At 45.3% G+C, this 13837-nt stretch overlaps 1 protein-coding gene across 3 annotated transcripts in view; it reads right to left on the reverse strand.

The window, feature by feature from the left end:
• The window catches only part of LOC142559728 (uncharacterized), a 370616-nt gene that overhangs the window by 295335 nt on the left and 61444 nt on the right, over positions 1 to 13837 (reverse strand). For all 3 annotated transcript variants that reach the window (XM_075671318.1, XM_075671316.1, XM_075671317.1), the window contains exon 7: positions 3499 to 3605. In XM_075671318.1, the coding sequence (XP_075527433.1) occupies positions 3499 to 3605 (107 nt within the window). The remainder of the gene's footprint in view (positions 1 to 3498; positions 3606 to 13837) is intronic.

Genomic DNA, 13837 nt, shown 5'->3' on the forward strand with positions numbered 1-13837 from the left:
AGAAGCTTGAGAACAAGTTAACGACCGTGCAAAGAGTGATGGAACGAAGATTGCTAGGCATAACGTTAAGAGACAGAAAGAGAGTGGTTTGGATCAGAGAGCAAACGGGTATAGACGATATAGTACATGACAACAGAAAAAAAAAACAAAAGATGGAGCTGGTCACGTCATGTAATGCGCCGGTTAGATAACCGTTGGACCATTAGGGTTACGGAATGGGTACCAAGAGAAGGGAAACGCAGTCGAGGATGACAGAAGACTAGGTGGAGCAATGAAATTAGGGGATTCGCTGGCGCTAGTTGGAATCAGTTGGCACAGGAAAGGGGTAATTGGAGCTGGCAGGGAGAGGCCTTTGTCCTGCAGTGGACATAGCACAGGCTGCTGCTGATGATGATGATTTCATTGGGTCCTGCAGCTGTAATATTGTGACGTTCGCGTATAATTCATCGCGTCACGACACCGCCGGCTATTCACCATTCTATCTCCTATATGGCCGAGAACCCGCGTTGCCCTTGGACACATTGTTGCCCTCGGCCACACGTTCAACCACTGAATACGCCCGCGACGCGATCGCACACGCCGATCACGCGCGCCAGCTCGCCCGCACCCGTCTCGAGGCCTCGCAGGAGCATCAGAGACGCCTCTATGATTGCCACCATCGCGACGTACAACTCCGGGTTCTCTGGTGCTTCTCTGGTCCCCCATTCGACGTGTGGGCCTTTCCGAAAAGCTGCTGTCCCGCTACACTGGCCCATACCGTGTGGTGCGACAAGTGACCGATGTCACGTATGAAGTCATCCCCGCCAGCCTCTCAGCGTCATCGTCGGCTGCAAGTGACATCGTTCACGTGGCGAGACTAAAGCCATATCACACACCTTTCGCCGCGGATGTGTAGATTAAGCACCGGGACGGCGCTTCTACTGCCGGGGGTGATGCTACGGAACAGCCGCCACAGTGTGGCTGCACTGAGGAGAAGGAAGACGACGTGGCCACCGCTTGATATAGCGTCGCCATCATTGCCACCGCTTGTCTACGTGTAAATATATTTTAGACTCGTACGTCAGCTACACGTAACAATATTGTAGGGACTTTTTCTTGTTTTTCTTCCAGTAAAAGCTTCCAACATTGAATTTTGATCTCTACGGCTTCTCTGTCACTGGATCTGTTTGAATGTGGGCTATGCTCTCTTCCCCACATAAGTTATCCTTAATGAAGTTTCTGATGTACCGCAGCATGTTGTCTCTTTCAAAGACATTATCGTCTTCATCACTTATAGCCATTTGTGAATTTTTAGTTGGAGCTGAGAAGGCTCTCACATGGTTCCAGAATCTTTTATTGCAATATCGATCATATGGACACTCCATGGAAATTTTTGGCATCGCTGTGACATTCCTCATAAAGTCCAAACACGATAAGATCCCAACATTTGGCTTCTAAATGTGCCTTTGCTCATATGATAGGGGACAACATGGTTTGCTCCGTTTAACGGCTGCTTAAACTTCTACACAAACTGGGTCATAGTGGCTGATAAAGAGTCCGTAATGGCGAATAATCAGGTTTTTGTCATCAATGGTTGGCTTGTGTTACCGGAGCGTCACGTAACATAAGGCTTGCCGCTTCGCAGTTCGTCTTTGGCACTCTGCCAGTGCTATGGTGCAGGAGGAGCACATGCCCCATGATCACATCCTCCGTATGCGCAGCTCACTCATGAACAAGAAGTTCAGTATAAACTGCAAATGAATACTTTAAAATGAAGTAGATTTGCAGTAATAAAATGTTATTAATCATTGGTCTGTGGCCGCAAAAGTGGTGTCCACCTATGCCGCGTCCACCTGAGCGCAGCAGCGCCCGTCACTGCCTCCGCTGCTGCGCTCTTCATTAAGTTAGTATTGGGATGAGTATTCATGGCCATCAAGTGAAATCTGTTCATGGCTACCTGTTTAGGTCGCGTAACACCATACTTTTTAATTTAATTAGTGAGTGAATGCTTAATGAAATTTATATGGTTATAAATCTATGAACCTGACTCCCGTGTAGTTGTCTGATACTTTGCTATCGTTATTGACACTTCCCCTTTCAAATGAACCTGTGACGTTTTAGTGAATGGCTCAAACACATTTTTGCTATGCCCCTTTTAGCAAGCTCAGAAGGAGCAGAATGATATGATAAAAGTGGCTTATTAGCTAGAGGATGATGATACCAACATGTGTGGTCGTCGGAAAGAACAAATTCTAGATAGAGGAATCGGATCGTACCATCCAATAGGATCTTGAAGGTCCTATCAAGGAGACTAAGTTATTAACGAATTACATGTGTAACACCCTCACACACTTTCTTTAAAACACTGGGCAGCAGAGTCGATAAACTATAGAAAGCAACATAGCTGAAGGCTCTACATACCATAGTTCTCTCGAGCCATTTGGCCAGGTCTCTGACTAGACAATTTAGACAGGTACAAGTTGCCGAGGGTACGAGCCAAAGGACCCGATACTTGTATACCCTCCGCTTCTGCGTGTACAAGTTGTTTCCCCACTGCATCTAGCAGTATCTTAGTAATTCTAAGAACTCATCAACTTAACTACCAGCTTCATCGTGAAACCGCGATGAAGCTGGTAATGTTTTCTTTGACATAGGTAGTAGTTCAAACAGCGGAATTGAATAATAAAGTTCTTTTGCATCAGCAGTGAAAGCTTTTAGCACCTTGGCAACATGTGTTTTTAAAAATTCTAAATCTTGAACCAAGCTTCTTGCTAGGGATGGGTCATTCATGCTAAGAAATTTAGTTTGTCAAGTAAGTAAACCGCAACAGCATTCTGCCGCGTACCTTTCTCTGAAATGATTACCCTGAAAAGGACATCATATCTGTGCATTTCTACACTAAAGAATACCTCTAAACATGTTACTAGTGCTCTTTTCAGTCGCTTTACAACCTTATTGAGGTTCACTTTACTGCACAATTCGACCGCCCTCCCTTTCACCCTGGTCAATGAAATGCCTTTATGTTGACCAAGAACGACTGACATGACCTCATTGGCCTTCGATAAAAACTATTTGTGTGGGAAGACTGCAAAGCCACCCTCCTTATCGGCTGGCACTTCATGCAACAACTGGTTTAATAGGTTGTTTGTCATGTTTAACTTTGGGTGTTCATTTTGTTAGCACTGTAAGTGGACACGTGCTTGTGACATATAGTATGGGGTACAAAACTGTCATTATTTCCCAGAAATATAAAGTTGTTATAAGTTAGTACTGTTCTTGTGTCTTGTTCCTTCTCTGCTTCCTTGCAATGGTTGTACTACACTAAAGAAACTTGCCCAAGCATCCAACATTTCTAAGATGTTGAAACAAAGTTGGTCTGAATGATATGCCAGCAGTGCAAAGCTTCATTGTGCACAATTAGTGATGCCATGTCGAAGCAACACGAATTGATTGTGAACCGTAAGGCATGTAGAGGTGCATGTCAATCTCAATGCATTGGGTGCCAACAGCTTCTCGCACCTTGTCAGTGTAGACGACGCCGTGACAGCCAGACAGCATACACCGACGAACATCTGCCATGCGCCAGTAGGGGTGCAGCAGGGCCGTGAACTTGAAGGCCTCCGTGCCTGTGCCATCATCACATGTGTTGTAAATCTCAAGGATCAGGAAAGACTTTGCATAAGAGGCACTGGTGTGAACGATAATTTAGAAATATTTTGCTCATTAATGAACACGGCTATTTATCTGACAGTATGGCCGACCTTAGAGTTTACTATATGAAGCGCTTCAGCAATGACTGCAACTAGGTTTTAGCATGAGTGTTAAGGACCCTGTGTAGCAGGAAATCCGGTGCTGTTGTCGCCGCCCACCGTTGGCGGCGTTGTCTGTCAGAAAAGGTCATCCAAAACCCCAACCACGCAGGCCCTTTGCATGGCACATAAGCGTTATTGAACTAATTGAATTTATCGAAGTAAAATGCATCAGAAACATCTTAGTACGACTTACACACAACCTACAGACATCATTATGCAAAAAAGGGTGTGAGGTGTGCAGACATGACACAAGAGTAGAGAAGTGGACAACATGAACGCTATCTCGCCTCTTTTTTGCATAATGAATCCTTACCAACTAGCTCAGCTTTCTGTCATTCTAAGCTACAGACAGCGTCAGACTGTAATTTGAATATACGAGAAAATATTTGAATATACAAGAAAACAGTTTAATTACTTGGGAACTCAAACACAAGCCCCTTTTTCATTGCTCACAGGGGTATGAGCCATTGACGAGTCACTGCTTTCTGTCATTCTAAGCTACAGACAGCGTCAGACTGTAATTTGAATATACGAGAAAATATTTGAATATACAAGAAAACAGTTTAATTACTTGGGAACTCAAACACAAGCCCCTTTTTCATTGCTCACAGGGGTATGAGCCATTGACGAGTCACTGCTTGTAGCCTCTGCTTTATGGGAGTATGAGCCATTGCTCTGCCCTGTACTGCTGCTGGGATTGGCTACCCATTGTTTTCTATTGGGCCCCGTGTTGCAGAATATCCGGTGTCAGAGACAGCGAGGCCCCCATTCACGTTCTACTCATAAAGGCAAAGCTTAAGTGTACATTAAGTTTTTTGTACTAGACGTAACACAATATGATTGTTTTTGTCGGCATAAATTCACAGCAGAGCTGGACCCCAAAGCCGTGTGACAATCAGTAGTAAGATTTTCACTAATTAACATTAGCACATATATACCGCTGTTGTGCTAACAGCGCAGCCGACAAAGGTACGCTGAGTTCCATCTGCCAACGCAGCTGCCTTGGAACTTATTGTCACTGATGTCTGCTCTCACACCTCGCCTTTTGTGTTCCTTTTACACGATCATTAGACATTTCGCAAATTCAAGAAGTCTACGAATGCTGCTTCCTGCGTCATATTTGCCAAAGCAGTGCATTTGTTTACATCGACATCTACAGCCACAGATTGTTGTTAGCTTTGGATATTGTGGAAACGGCGCCTCTTTGATATGCAGTAATGTCAAATGTAGCAGAACATACATATTTGTGCATATGAGCCATGTTGTCCCACTCGGAGACAAATAAATAAGAGCGGACGAGCCACTTACACAACGACAACTGTGATCCAGACAGATATATTACGGGCTGTTATTACTGATTTTCGCTTTTCTTTAATTTCATCATACTTAAAGTATGCGTGTGCCATAAAGCATTATTAGAGAAAACTGTACTCGCATAAGCGTTCATTAATCGGCAGTGCAGTTCTGTCGCGAAAACACTGATGCCATTGCTGACGCCATTGGTAAAAGAGCAAGTATGTGTTGCTATACTGAATGCACTGCCTCTTGTTGTCCCGCTTGACGCAGACGTAAACGGTTCTTCTCTGGAATTAAGAAATGTGTCACAGGATGCCTACCAAGTTGACATTTCCAAATTACCAAAGCTTTTCAGGTTTTCCCTGAGTGACATAGGACCTTGTTTAATGTCAGGACGGGCTGAAACTATGTCGCCCAATGCTGTCACTCTCTAGTAAGCATGTAAAAAAAGTAAAAACGACTTAATCCAGTTTGAATATTAAGGAGTAGCGTATTTTATTCAAACAGAAAACAGAAGATGCAGAGCGAATAAAGTATGTTTGAAAAAATGGTAAAACCAATTGCAAATCTAGTCGAACCTTTTCAAATACGAATAAAAAAGAGATGCATAGAGAAGCAAATATATTCAAATATGAGCTATTTCTATCAAATGATAGCAAGCTCATTGTTATAAGGCCCAAACTTTGTCACAAATGAGATTCTCTCTCAGCAGCCGGAAAGTCAAGCTCAACTGTCTTGACACACTCTCAGCCTACACACAACGCCTCAGTGTTGCATTTCACTGCTTTAAAGAGTTTATTTTGGTTTGAATGAGGGACACTTGCATCTCGGCGTCAGCCAACACTTAGTTTTTTTTAAGCTCAAGCTCTTTCAAAGAAGCGACAGCACACTTGCTTTCTCGTTCATTCCTCAATGCGTTTTTTGGTCAGTTGTAGACAACGTCCGATTTTTCGAAATCCCTAGGGCGGGAAAACGTCCGAAAAATCAGAAAGTCAAAAAAAGAAAAACGAATGCAAGTCTTTTACTGCTCTTAGGGGCTCGAATCACCAGAGACACGTCCGAAAAAAGGTCAAAAGGCCTGCCAGTACACTTATTAGGCATATCGGTGCTCGTACTGTGACAGGAGAGGGCGCATGCACGGGTGTATAATTAAGAAATATATACTGTGTTTCGTACGTGAAAAATGAGGAGGTGAAAAAATTCACCTCCTCCAGCTCACAATTTCTGCAGGCTTGGAGTGATGCCTGTCACGGGCACAAGATGCCGAGAGCGAGTGGGGCTATACTAATCCAGGTACAACCAAATTAAGAAGGCCCACAAAGCTTCAACAACACACTCCCTCACATGACCAGGAACTGGCCTCCTCGGTGCAGTATTCGGCCACCCCCTCCCAAATGGCTAACTCAATTACCCAATGGCCCTCAGTCCCCACAGCTGCGGAGCACCTGACCAAGGTGGCGGTCAAACCTGTAACGCAGCAGACGGTGCTAAGAATCTCTGGATCCAGACAGGCTGCCAATGGAAACTGACCCTTGCAAAGTTTAACACCCGAACCCTCTCGAGTGAAGCTAGCTTACCAGGCCTCTTTGAGGATTTATCAGACATTGCTTGGGATTCATCGGCCTTAATGAGATTAGAACTGGTGAGGCTTATACATTGCTGCATAACGGACATGTCCTCTGCTATAGAGGTCTCCTAGATAGGAAGCAATACGGGGTAGGATTCCTAATCGGTAAGGACATAGCGGGCAACATTGACGAATTCTACAGCATTAATAAGAGGGTAGCTGCAGTCGTAATCAAACTTAATAAGAGGTATAGAGTAAAGGTATTACAAGCCTATGCTCCAACATCGAGTCACGATGATGACGAAGTAGATCAGTTTTATGCAGACGTTAAATTAGCAATGAGAAAAGTGCAAACTCAATATACTGTAGTAATGGGCAACTTCAATGGAAAAGTGGGGAAAAAGCAGGCTGGTGAACAAGCAATTGGCAACTATGGCGTTGATTCTAGGAACACTAGAGGAGATGCTGGTATAATTCACAGAATAGAATAAGCTTCGAATAATGAACACCTCTTTCAGGAAGCTTAGCAACAGAAAGTGGACCTGGAAAAGCCCTAATAGTGAGACAAGAAATGAAATTGACTTCATACTTTCTGCTGATCCCAGCATTGTGCAGGATGCAGAAGTGATAGGTAGGGTAAAGTGCAGTGATTATAGGTTAGTGAGGGCTAGAGTTCACCTCAATTTGAAGAGAGAAAGAGCTAAATTGGTCAAGAAGAAACAGGTCAACCTAGAAGCATTAAGGGTAAAAGCAGACAAATTTAGGCTGCTACTTGCAAACAAATATGCAGCTTTAGAACAGAGATGATGATGATGACATGGAGGTAATGAATGAAACCGTAACGAGGCTGACTACAGAGGCAGCAATTGAAGTGGGAGGCAAGGCACCAAGACAACCAGTAGGCAAGCTCTTCCAAGTAACAAAGGACCTAACAAAGAAACGACAAAGAATGAAAGTGTCCAACTCAAGAGAGAGGATAGAATTTGTGGAACTGCCAAAACTCTGATCAACAAGGAAAAATAAGGGATATTCAAAACTATAACGTGAGAAAGACTGAAGAAGCCGTAAAAAAACGGATGCAGCCTGAAATTGGTGAGAAAGCAACTTGGCATAGAACAAACCAAGATGTATGCACTGAAAGATATGCAGGGTAATATCATCAGCAATCTCGAAGATACAGTAAAAGCAGCGGAAGAATTCTATACTGACCTGTACACTACCCAGAGGAGTCAGGATACCTCAATTAGAAACAGTAATGAACAGGATACAGGAACTCCTCCTATAACTAACAATGAGGTCAGAAGGGCCTTGCAAGACATGAAACGAGGAAGAGCGGCAGGAGAAGATAGAATAACAGTCGATTAATCAAAGCTGGAGGAGACATAATGCTTGGAAAACAGGTGGCTAAAGCTTTATACGAGGTGTCTAACGACGGCAAGGGTCCCAGAAAACTGGAAGAATGCAAACATTATACTAATCCACAAAAAGGAAGACGTTAAAGAATTAAAAATTACAGGCCCATTAGCTTACTGTTAGATATGGGACCTTATCCTGAGCCTTCTTCGAGTTCACCAGACCACTTCGAATTGCGTCACAGCTAATTAAGGAGCGCAGAAGCACATCTACCACGTTCCCGAGGCGCGGCACGTGCAAACAAGTTGGCGTTCCCCACCTCGTGCGCCGCATCTGGAGCTATTCACTGCTTGACTCTTCCCGAAAGTGTAACGAGAGCATGGCACTGTTCCAGGTAACGTGGGTCCAGAGGCAAGACAGCTGTAATGCACCGTGAAGCCCTGGCAGCAATCCCCCCCATCCACCTTTGTGAAGGCAGTTGCAGACCGGGAAGGCAATACCGCAGACAAATAATCCCTCGGACAATTGGAGCCCAAGGAGTGACCCTCTGAGCCGAAGGTGACGTACACTCGCACGGGTGCCTACCGTTGGCCGAAAATGACGACACCTGAGCGGGCTCGCCGATTGGCCGAAAATGACATTACTTCGAGGCACCAATGGGGTTAAAAGCCAGAGACCGGGAGCAGCAGGAGAGCATTCCTTCATTCGTCTCTTTCGAGCTTCTTGCCACGGGCTGCAGCGTCTGAGTTGCTGCTGGCCCGTAATGACTTTATGACTGTTAATCTCTTTGTACTCTCACTGTAAATAATGTAACTAAACCTCTAGTTTTTACCTCAAAGTCCTCCTCAACCTCGGCCATCTCCCGCACCCAACGGCAAGGTCCAAAATCTGGGGGACAGCAATTGGGATTGTCCTCCAAATCCAACAACTGGTTGACAGCGGTGGGATCATCTCCAAATGCAACAACTCCCACTATTATATCAGAATCAAAAATTGTAATCAAAATTTATTATTAGAAGTTGGGTCACATTACAAGTATTTAGTATGCAGAAGGAGGTCCCATAGTCAAAGACTATCGGGACCTCCTGTACAAGAACAGTTATTGTAGTTAACATCTAAAAGCAACAACAGCACATAATAAGGAAGTATACAAGTAACAAGAAAAGAACGCTTACAGAAAAAAAAATATTTACCGAAATAATCTTCAATGGAATAAGGGCAACACTGGACTTTAGTCGACCAAGGGAATAGGCTGGCTTCAGGAAGGGATACTCTACAATGAATCACATCCATGTCATCAATCAGGTTATCGAGAAATCCGCAGAGTACAATAAGCCTCTCTAATGGCTTTCATAGATTATGGAAAGGCATTTGACTGAGTAGAGATACCAGCAGTCATAGCGGCAGTAAGTAAATAAGGAGTACAGAACACTTACGTAAATACCTTGAAAAACATCTACAGAGGTTCTACACCTACCTTAATTCTACACAAGAAGAAAAGCAGGAAGATACCTATAAAGAAAGGAGTCAGACAGGGAGATACAATCTCTCCAATGCTATTCACTGTGTGCTTAGAAGTATTCAAGCTATTGAACTGGGAAAGCTTAGAAGTAAAGATTGATGGCGAATATCTCAGCAACTAGCAACAATGCAGAAGAGTTACAAAAAATCATTGAGGACCTTAACAGAGAGAGTGTAAGAGTGAGGTTGAAGATTAATATGCAGAAGACAAAAATAATAATGAATAGCCGGGCAAGGGAACAAGAGTTCAGTATCTCCAGTCAGCCTGTAGAATCTGTGAAGGAATATGTTTACCTTGGTCAATTAATCACAGGGAACACTGACCATAAGAAGGAAATTCTTAGAAGAATAAAAATGTGTTGGATTGCATATGGCAGACATTGTCAGCTCCAGACTGGAAGCTTACCATTATCACTGAAAAGGAAGGTGTACAATCAGTGCATTTTACCAGTGCTGACATATGGGGCAGAAACTTGGGCACTGACAAAGAAGTTTGAGAACAAGCTAAGGAGTGCGCAAGAGCGATGGAACGAAGATTGCTAAGGATAACGTTAAGAGAAAGAAAGAGCGGTTTGGATCAGAGAGCAAATGGGTATAGTCGATATTCTAATTGACATCAAGAGGAAAAAATGGAGCTGGGCAGGTCACGTAATGCACCAGTTAGATAACCATTGGACCATTAGGGTTACAGAATGGGTACCAAGAGAATGCAAATGCAATTGAGGACGACAAAAGACTAGGTGGTGCGATGAAACTGGGAAATTCGCGGGCGCTATTTGGAATCTGTTGGCACAGGACAGGGGTAATTGGAGATCGCAGGGCCTTTGTCCTGCAGTGGCCATAAAACAGGCTGATGATGATGATGACTGTCCCGTGACAATTGCCCCTCCCCACGCTTATGCTTCTCGCAATACTTTGCGTGTGCTTCACCGCGCAACATTGCCGCAACGAGGCGAAGCTAACTTTCGGGAACCGGTATTATGCAACGCGCCGTGCATTCCAAGCTTCGAAGCCAATCCCGAGGATTACAAAGGCAGACGCGGTGCCATTGCTGACAGCGCGAATTCTTTTTATGAAAAACACGGCACTGAACGGCAAGAAGCTTAATAGCGAACATCGAAGCAACTAGGCCTAGCGTTGCCGCGGTGGTTGCTACATTGGCTACCACTGGGTTTGCGTGGGAGAGCACCTGTTCGAGGCGGCGTGATAATAAAAATGTAGGCGGTGGCGGCTTTGATTGGTGCCGCGTCTGACCTGCGGTCATGGCAAAACGTTGGGAAAGTCGGACCGCGAAGATTTCTTGCGTCCGAAATTTCAGACGTTGTGATACATTGACTCTATGGGGTACGTACGTGGTGGTGCTGCTGCAAAGCCGTCAAAATTATTGGGAATCCGGAAAGTCGGTCGTTGACTGTACACTGGCAAATCCTCCAGCCGACGACAGGGCGTCGAAGACAATTCATTACGATTCCTGTCTGTTACTCGAGCCAGCATTACCGCAACTTTCGACCCTTTCAATAAAATTACAGCTAATTTTCCCTGATAGAGGCATAAATTCCCTGAGTTTTTCAAGACTACTCAAATTTCCTGAGAATTCCCGGTTTTCCCGGTTGGTAGGCACCCTGCGTATATACATATGTTGACACAGCCACGGCAGGGGGATTTAAAAAAAAAAAGAAAGGTTAGGCCGGCTGCGGGCATCGAAAATGCTGTTCGTTCTCCACCGCGGCGCCAGCATCCTGGGCTATTTGTCGGCAATCGGCATAGAAAATGCTTCAGGAACGCGCTTGGAACGCCGTCGCCTGACGCGTCCTGTCCTGCCCAGCCAAGCGGCCGAGAATGAAACTACGGCTGGCACGTTCACTCCCACTGCAGCCCGCCCGACGCCGCATCCTATTAATTTTTTTTTTTTTTATAGTGCAGCTGTTAGACACAGATGTCCGCAGGCCAAGTTTTATCCTAGACGCCAGCGCTCATTTCTTCCCTGGCGGAACGATTTCACCTCCCACGGTTGTACGTTTCCGCCGCTTCCATTCAAGGTCACGCCCACGTTTAGCTTGCGGTGCGCGCGAAATGCCTTGTTTGCGACGGTGCGTCTTCAGGTGACTGGGAATTATTATTGTGTTGTTAAGTGCCCCAACAGAAATGGATACATGAAAGGCTGGATGCCACCAGTGAAATTCTGCCAATTCACAAGAAAATGGTACGGAAAAAGCAGATGACTGACATGGATTACTGCGTGTCACGGTGCGGCATTATTCGATTCGGCGAAGGACCAATCAACGGGTGCCAAAGGGTCGTAGTAATAGGAACCGATGAACAAGACGGCTAGTGCCGGCCACTCGGGGAAGCGGCCGAAAAGGGTCGAAAGCAAGTTTAGAGATTATTGTCTTTTCTTCGCTGGCGCGACCGTGATGCCCCGACAGCTTCTTGTAGGAATATCTGTGTCTTTGGCGCGACCATGACACCGTGCATTGAGAAGCTTACTAAGAAGGCGGGGGTGCGAATACTCCGAAGTATGTGGTGTCTGTGCAATCCTGTGTCCACGAAGTGCTGACAGTGTATGCGGTATCTCTGTGAAATCCCGTGTCCACGAATTGTTGCCAGTGCATGTGTGCCAACAGCGACGTATGGCTAGCTGCCGTAGTTTCTCCTATGTTTATGAACGGACAATGGAGGTCCGGCATGGACTCAAGGGAGTGCGTGGGTGGTGCAATACGATTGCACGAACTCTATCAGCAGGGAGAAACACCCCTTCCCTTGCCCCTAATTAACAGGGATGCGGCCAAGACCTCGGGAGGAGCCAGTATACAATTGGGTGAACTTGATTGGATCGTCGCCATTATCTGCCGTTCTCCCACCCAGGACACTAGGGAAAGGAGAGGTTATTTAAGCGCTGGCTTTAGACCGAGCTGGGCAGTCTAGAGTTTAGAAGCTGAGCCCGCAATCCGCTGAGAAAAGTCAAGGAACTAGTGCCGTCCAGTATCGCCTGGGCCGCCTAGCCGCATCTGAACTGCGAGTTGCTAGTTGGTGTAAGAGACAACAAACCAGCGTCTGCAACGAAGCTCACAGTAGTTCCTCTCAAGTTAGGTCAACCTGCTCAAGGGAAGACGTCAGACCTAGACTCCCGGGAAACACAGCCCAGCAATCGCATCCACCGCAATCCAGATCGGCTTGCCAGCATTTTTCGGGAAAGCTCTGCCGTCGACTCCACGCTTGATAACCTTCCTGCTGCTGTCCGGCCATGCGTATGCCCATCATTTGTTTCAGGGTGTCTACCAAGCTCACATCTCCAAATTCCCTGAGTTTTCCAGGTTTTCCCTGAGCACCTTTGCAAAATTCCCTGAATGAGCCAGAACTTTTTTTTATGTGAAGACAGGCTGACACCACGTTGCCCGATGCTGTCACTCCCTAGTAAGCATGCTGAAACAAAAAAAATGACTTAATCCAGTTTGAATAGAAAGAAGTAATATCTATTTTATTTATGAAGAAAACAGAAGGAAGGTGTTAGGAAAATGCACAGCGAAAGAAACGGTAAAACCCATACCAAATTGAGTCGAACATTTTCAAATACAAATGAAAAGGAGATGCATACATAAGTAAATATTTTTTAATATGAGCTATTTCTATCAACTGACAGCAAGCTCATCTGTATGAGGCCTGAACTTTGTCACAACTAAGGTTCTCTCTCAGCAGCTGGGAAGTCAACCTCAACTGTCCTGACATACTCTCAGCCCGTACACAACATCTCAGTGTTGGGTTTCACTGCTTAAAACAGTTTATTTTGGTTTGGATGAGGGACACCTGTATCTTGGCGTCAGCCAACACTTAGCTTTTTTAGCTCAAGCTCCTTCAAAAAGGCGACGGCACGCTTCCTTTCCCGTTAATTCCTCAGTGCGTCGGTCCTTTCTGTTATCATCCTCCTTCTACCACGCGTAAACCACATGGATCATTTCAAGCATCCTCTTGGTCAGTTGTACAGTCAACGTCCGATTTTTCGGATTCCCTAGGGGCCGCATAAACATCTGAAAATCGGGCAGTCCAAAAATAATGAATGCCTGTTTTAACTGCCCTTAAGGGCTAAAATTGCCACAGGCACGCCCGAAAAAGCTCTTAAGACCTGCCAGTGCACTTACTAGGCGTATCGGCGGTCGTACTGTAACAGGAGATTGGGGTGCACGTGTGTATAATTAAGGAATACATACTGTGTCCCGTGACAATTGCCCCTTCCCACGCTTGTTATGCTTCACAGTTTAACACTACTGTACTGAGGCGAAGCTAACTTTCGGAAACTGGCATTGCGCAACGC

Source organism: Dermacentor variabilis, chromosome 10, assembly GCF_050947875.1.
Source record: "Dermacentor variabilis isolate Ectoservices chromosome 10, ASM5094787v1, whole genome shotgun sequence".
Taxonomy (NCBI): domain Eukaryota; kingdom Metazoa; phylum Arthropoda; class Arachnida; order Ixodida; family Ixodidae; genus Dermacentor; species Dermacentor variabilis.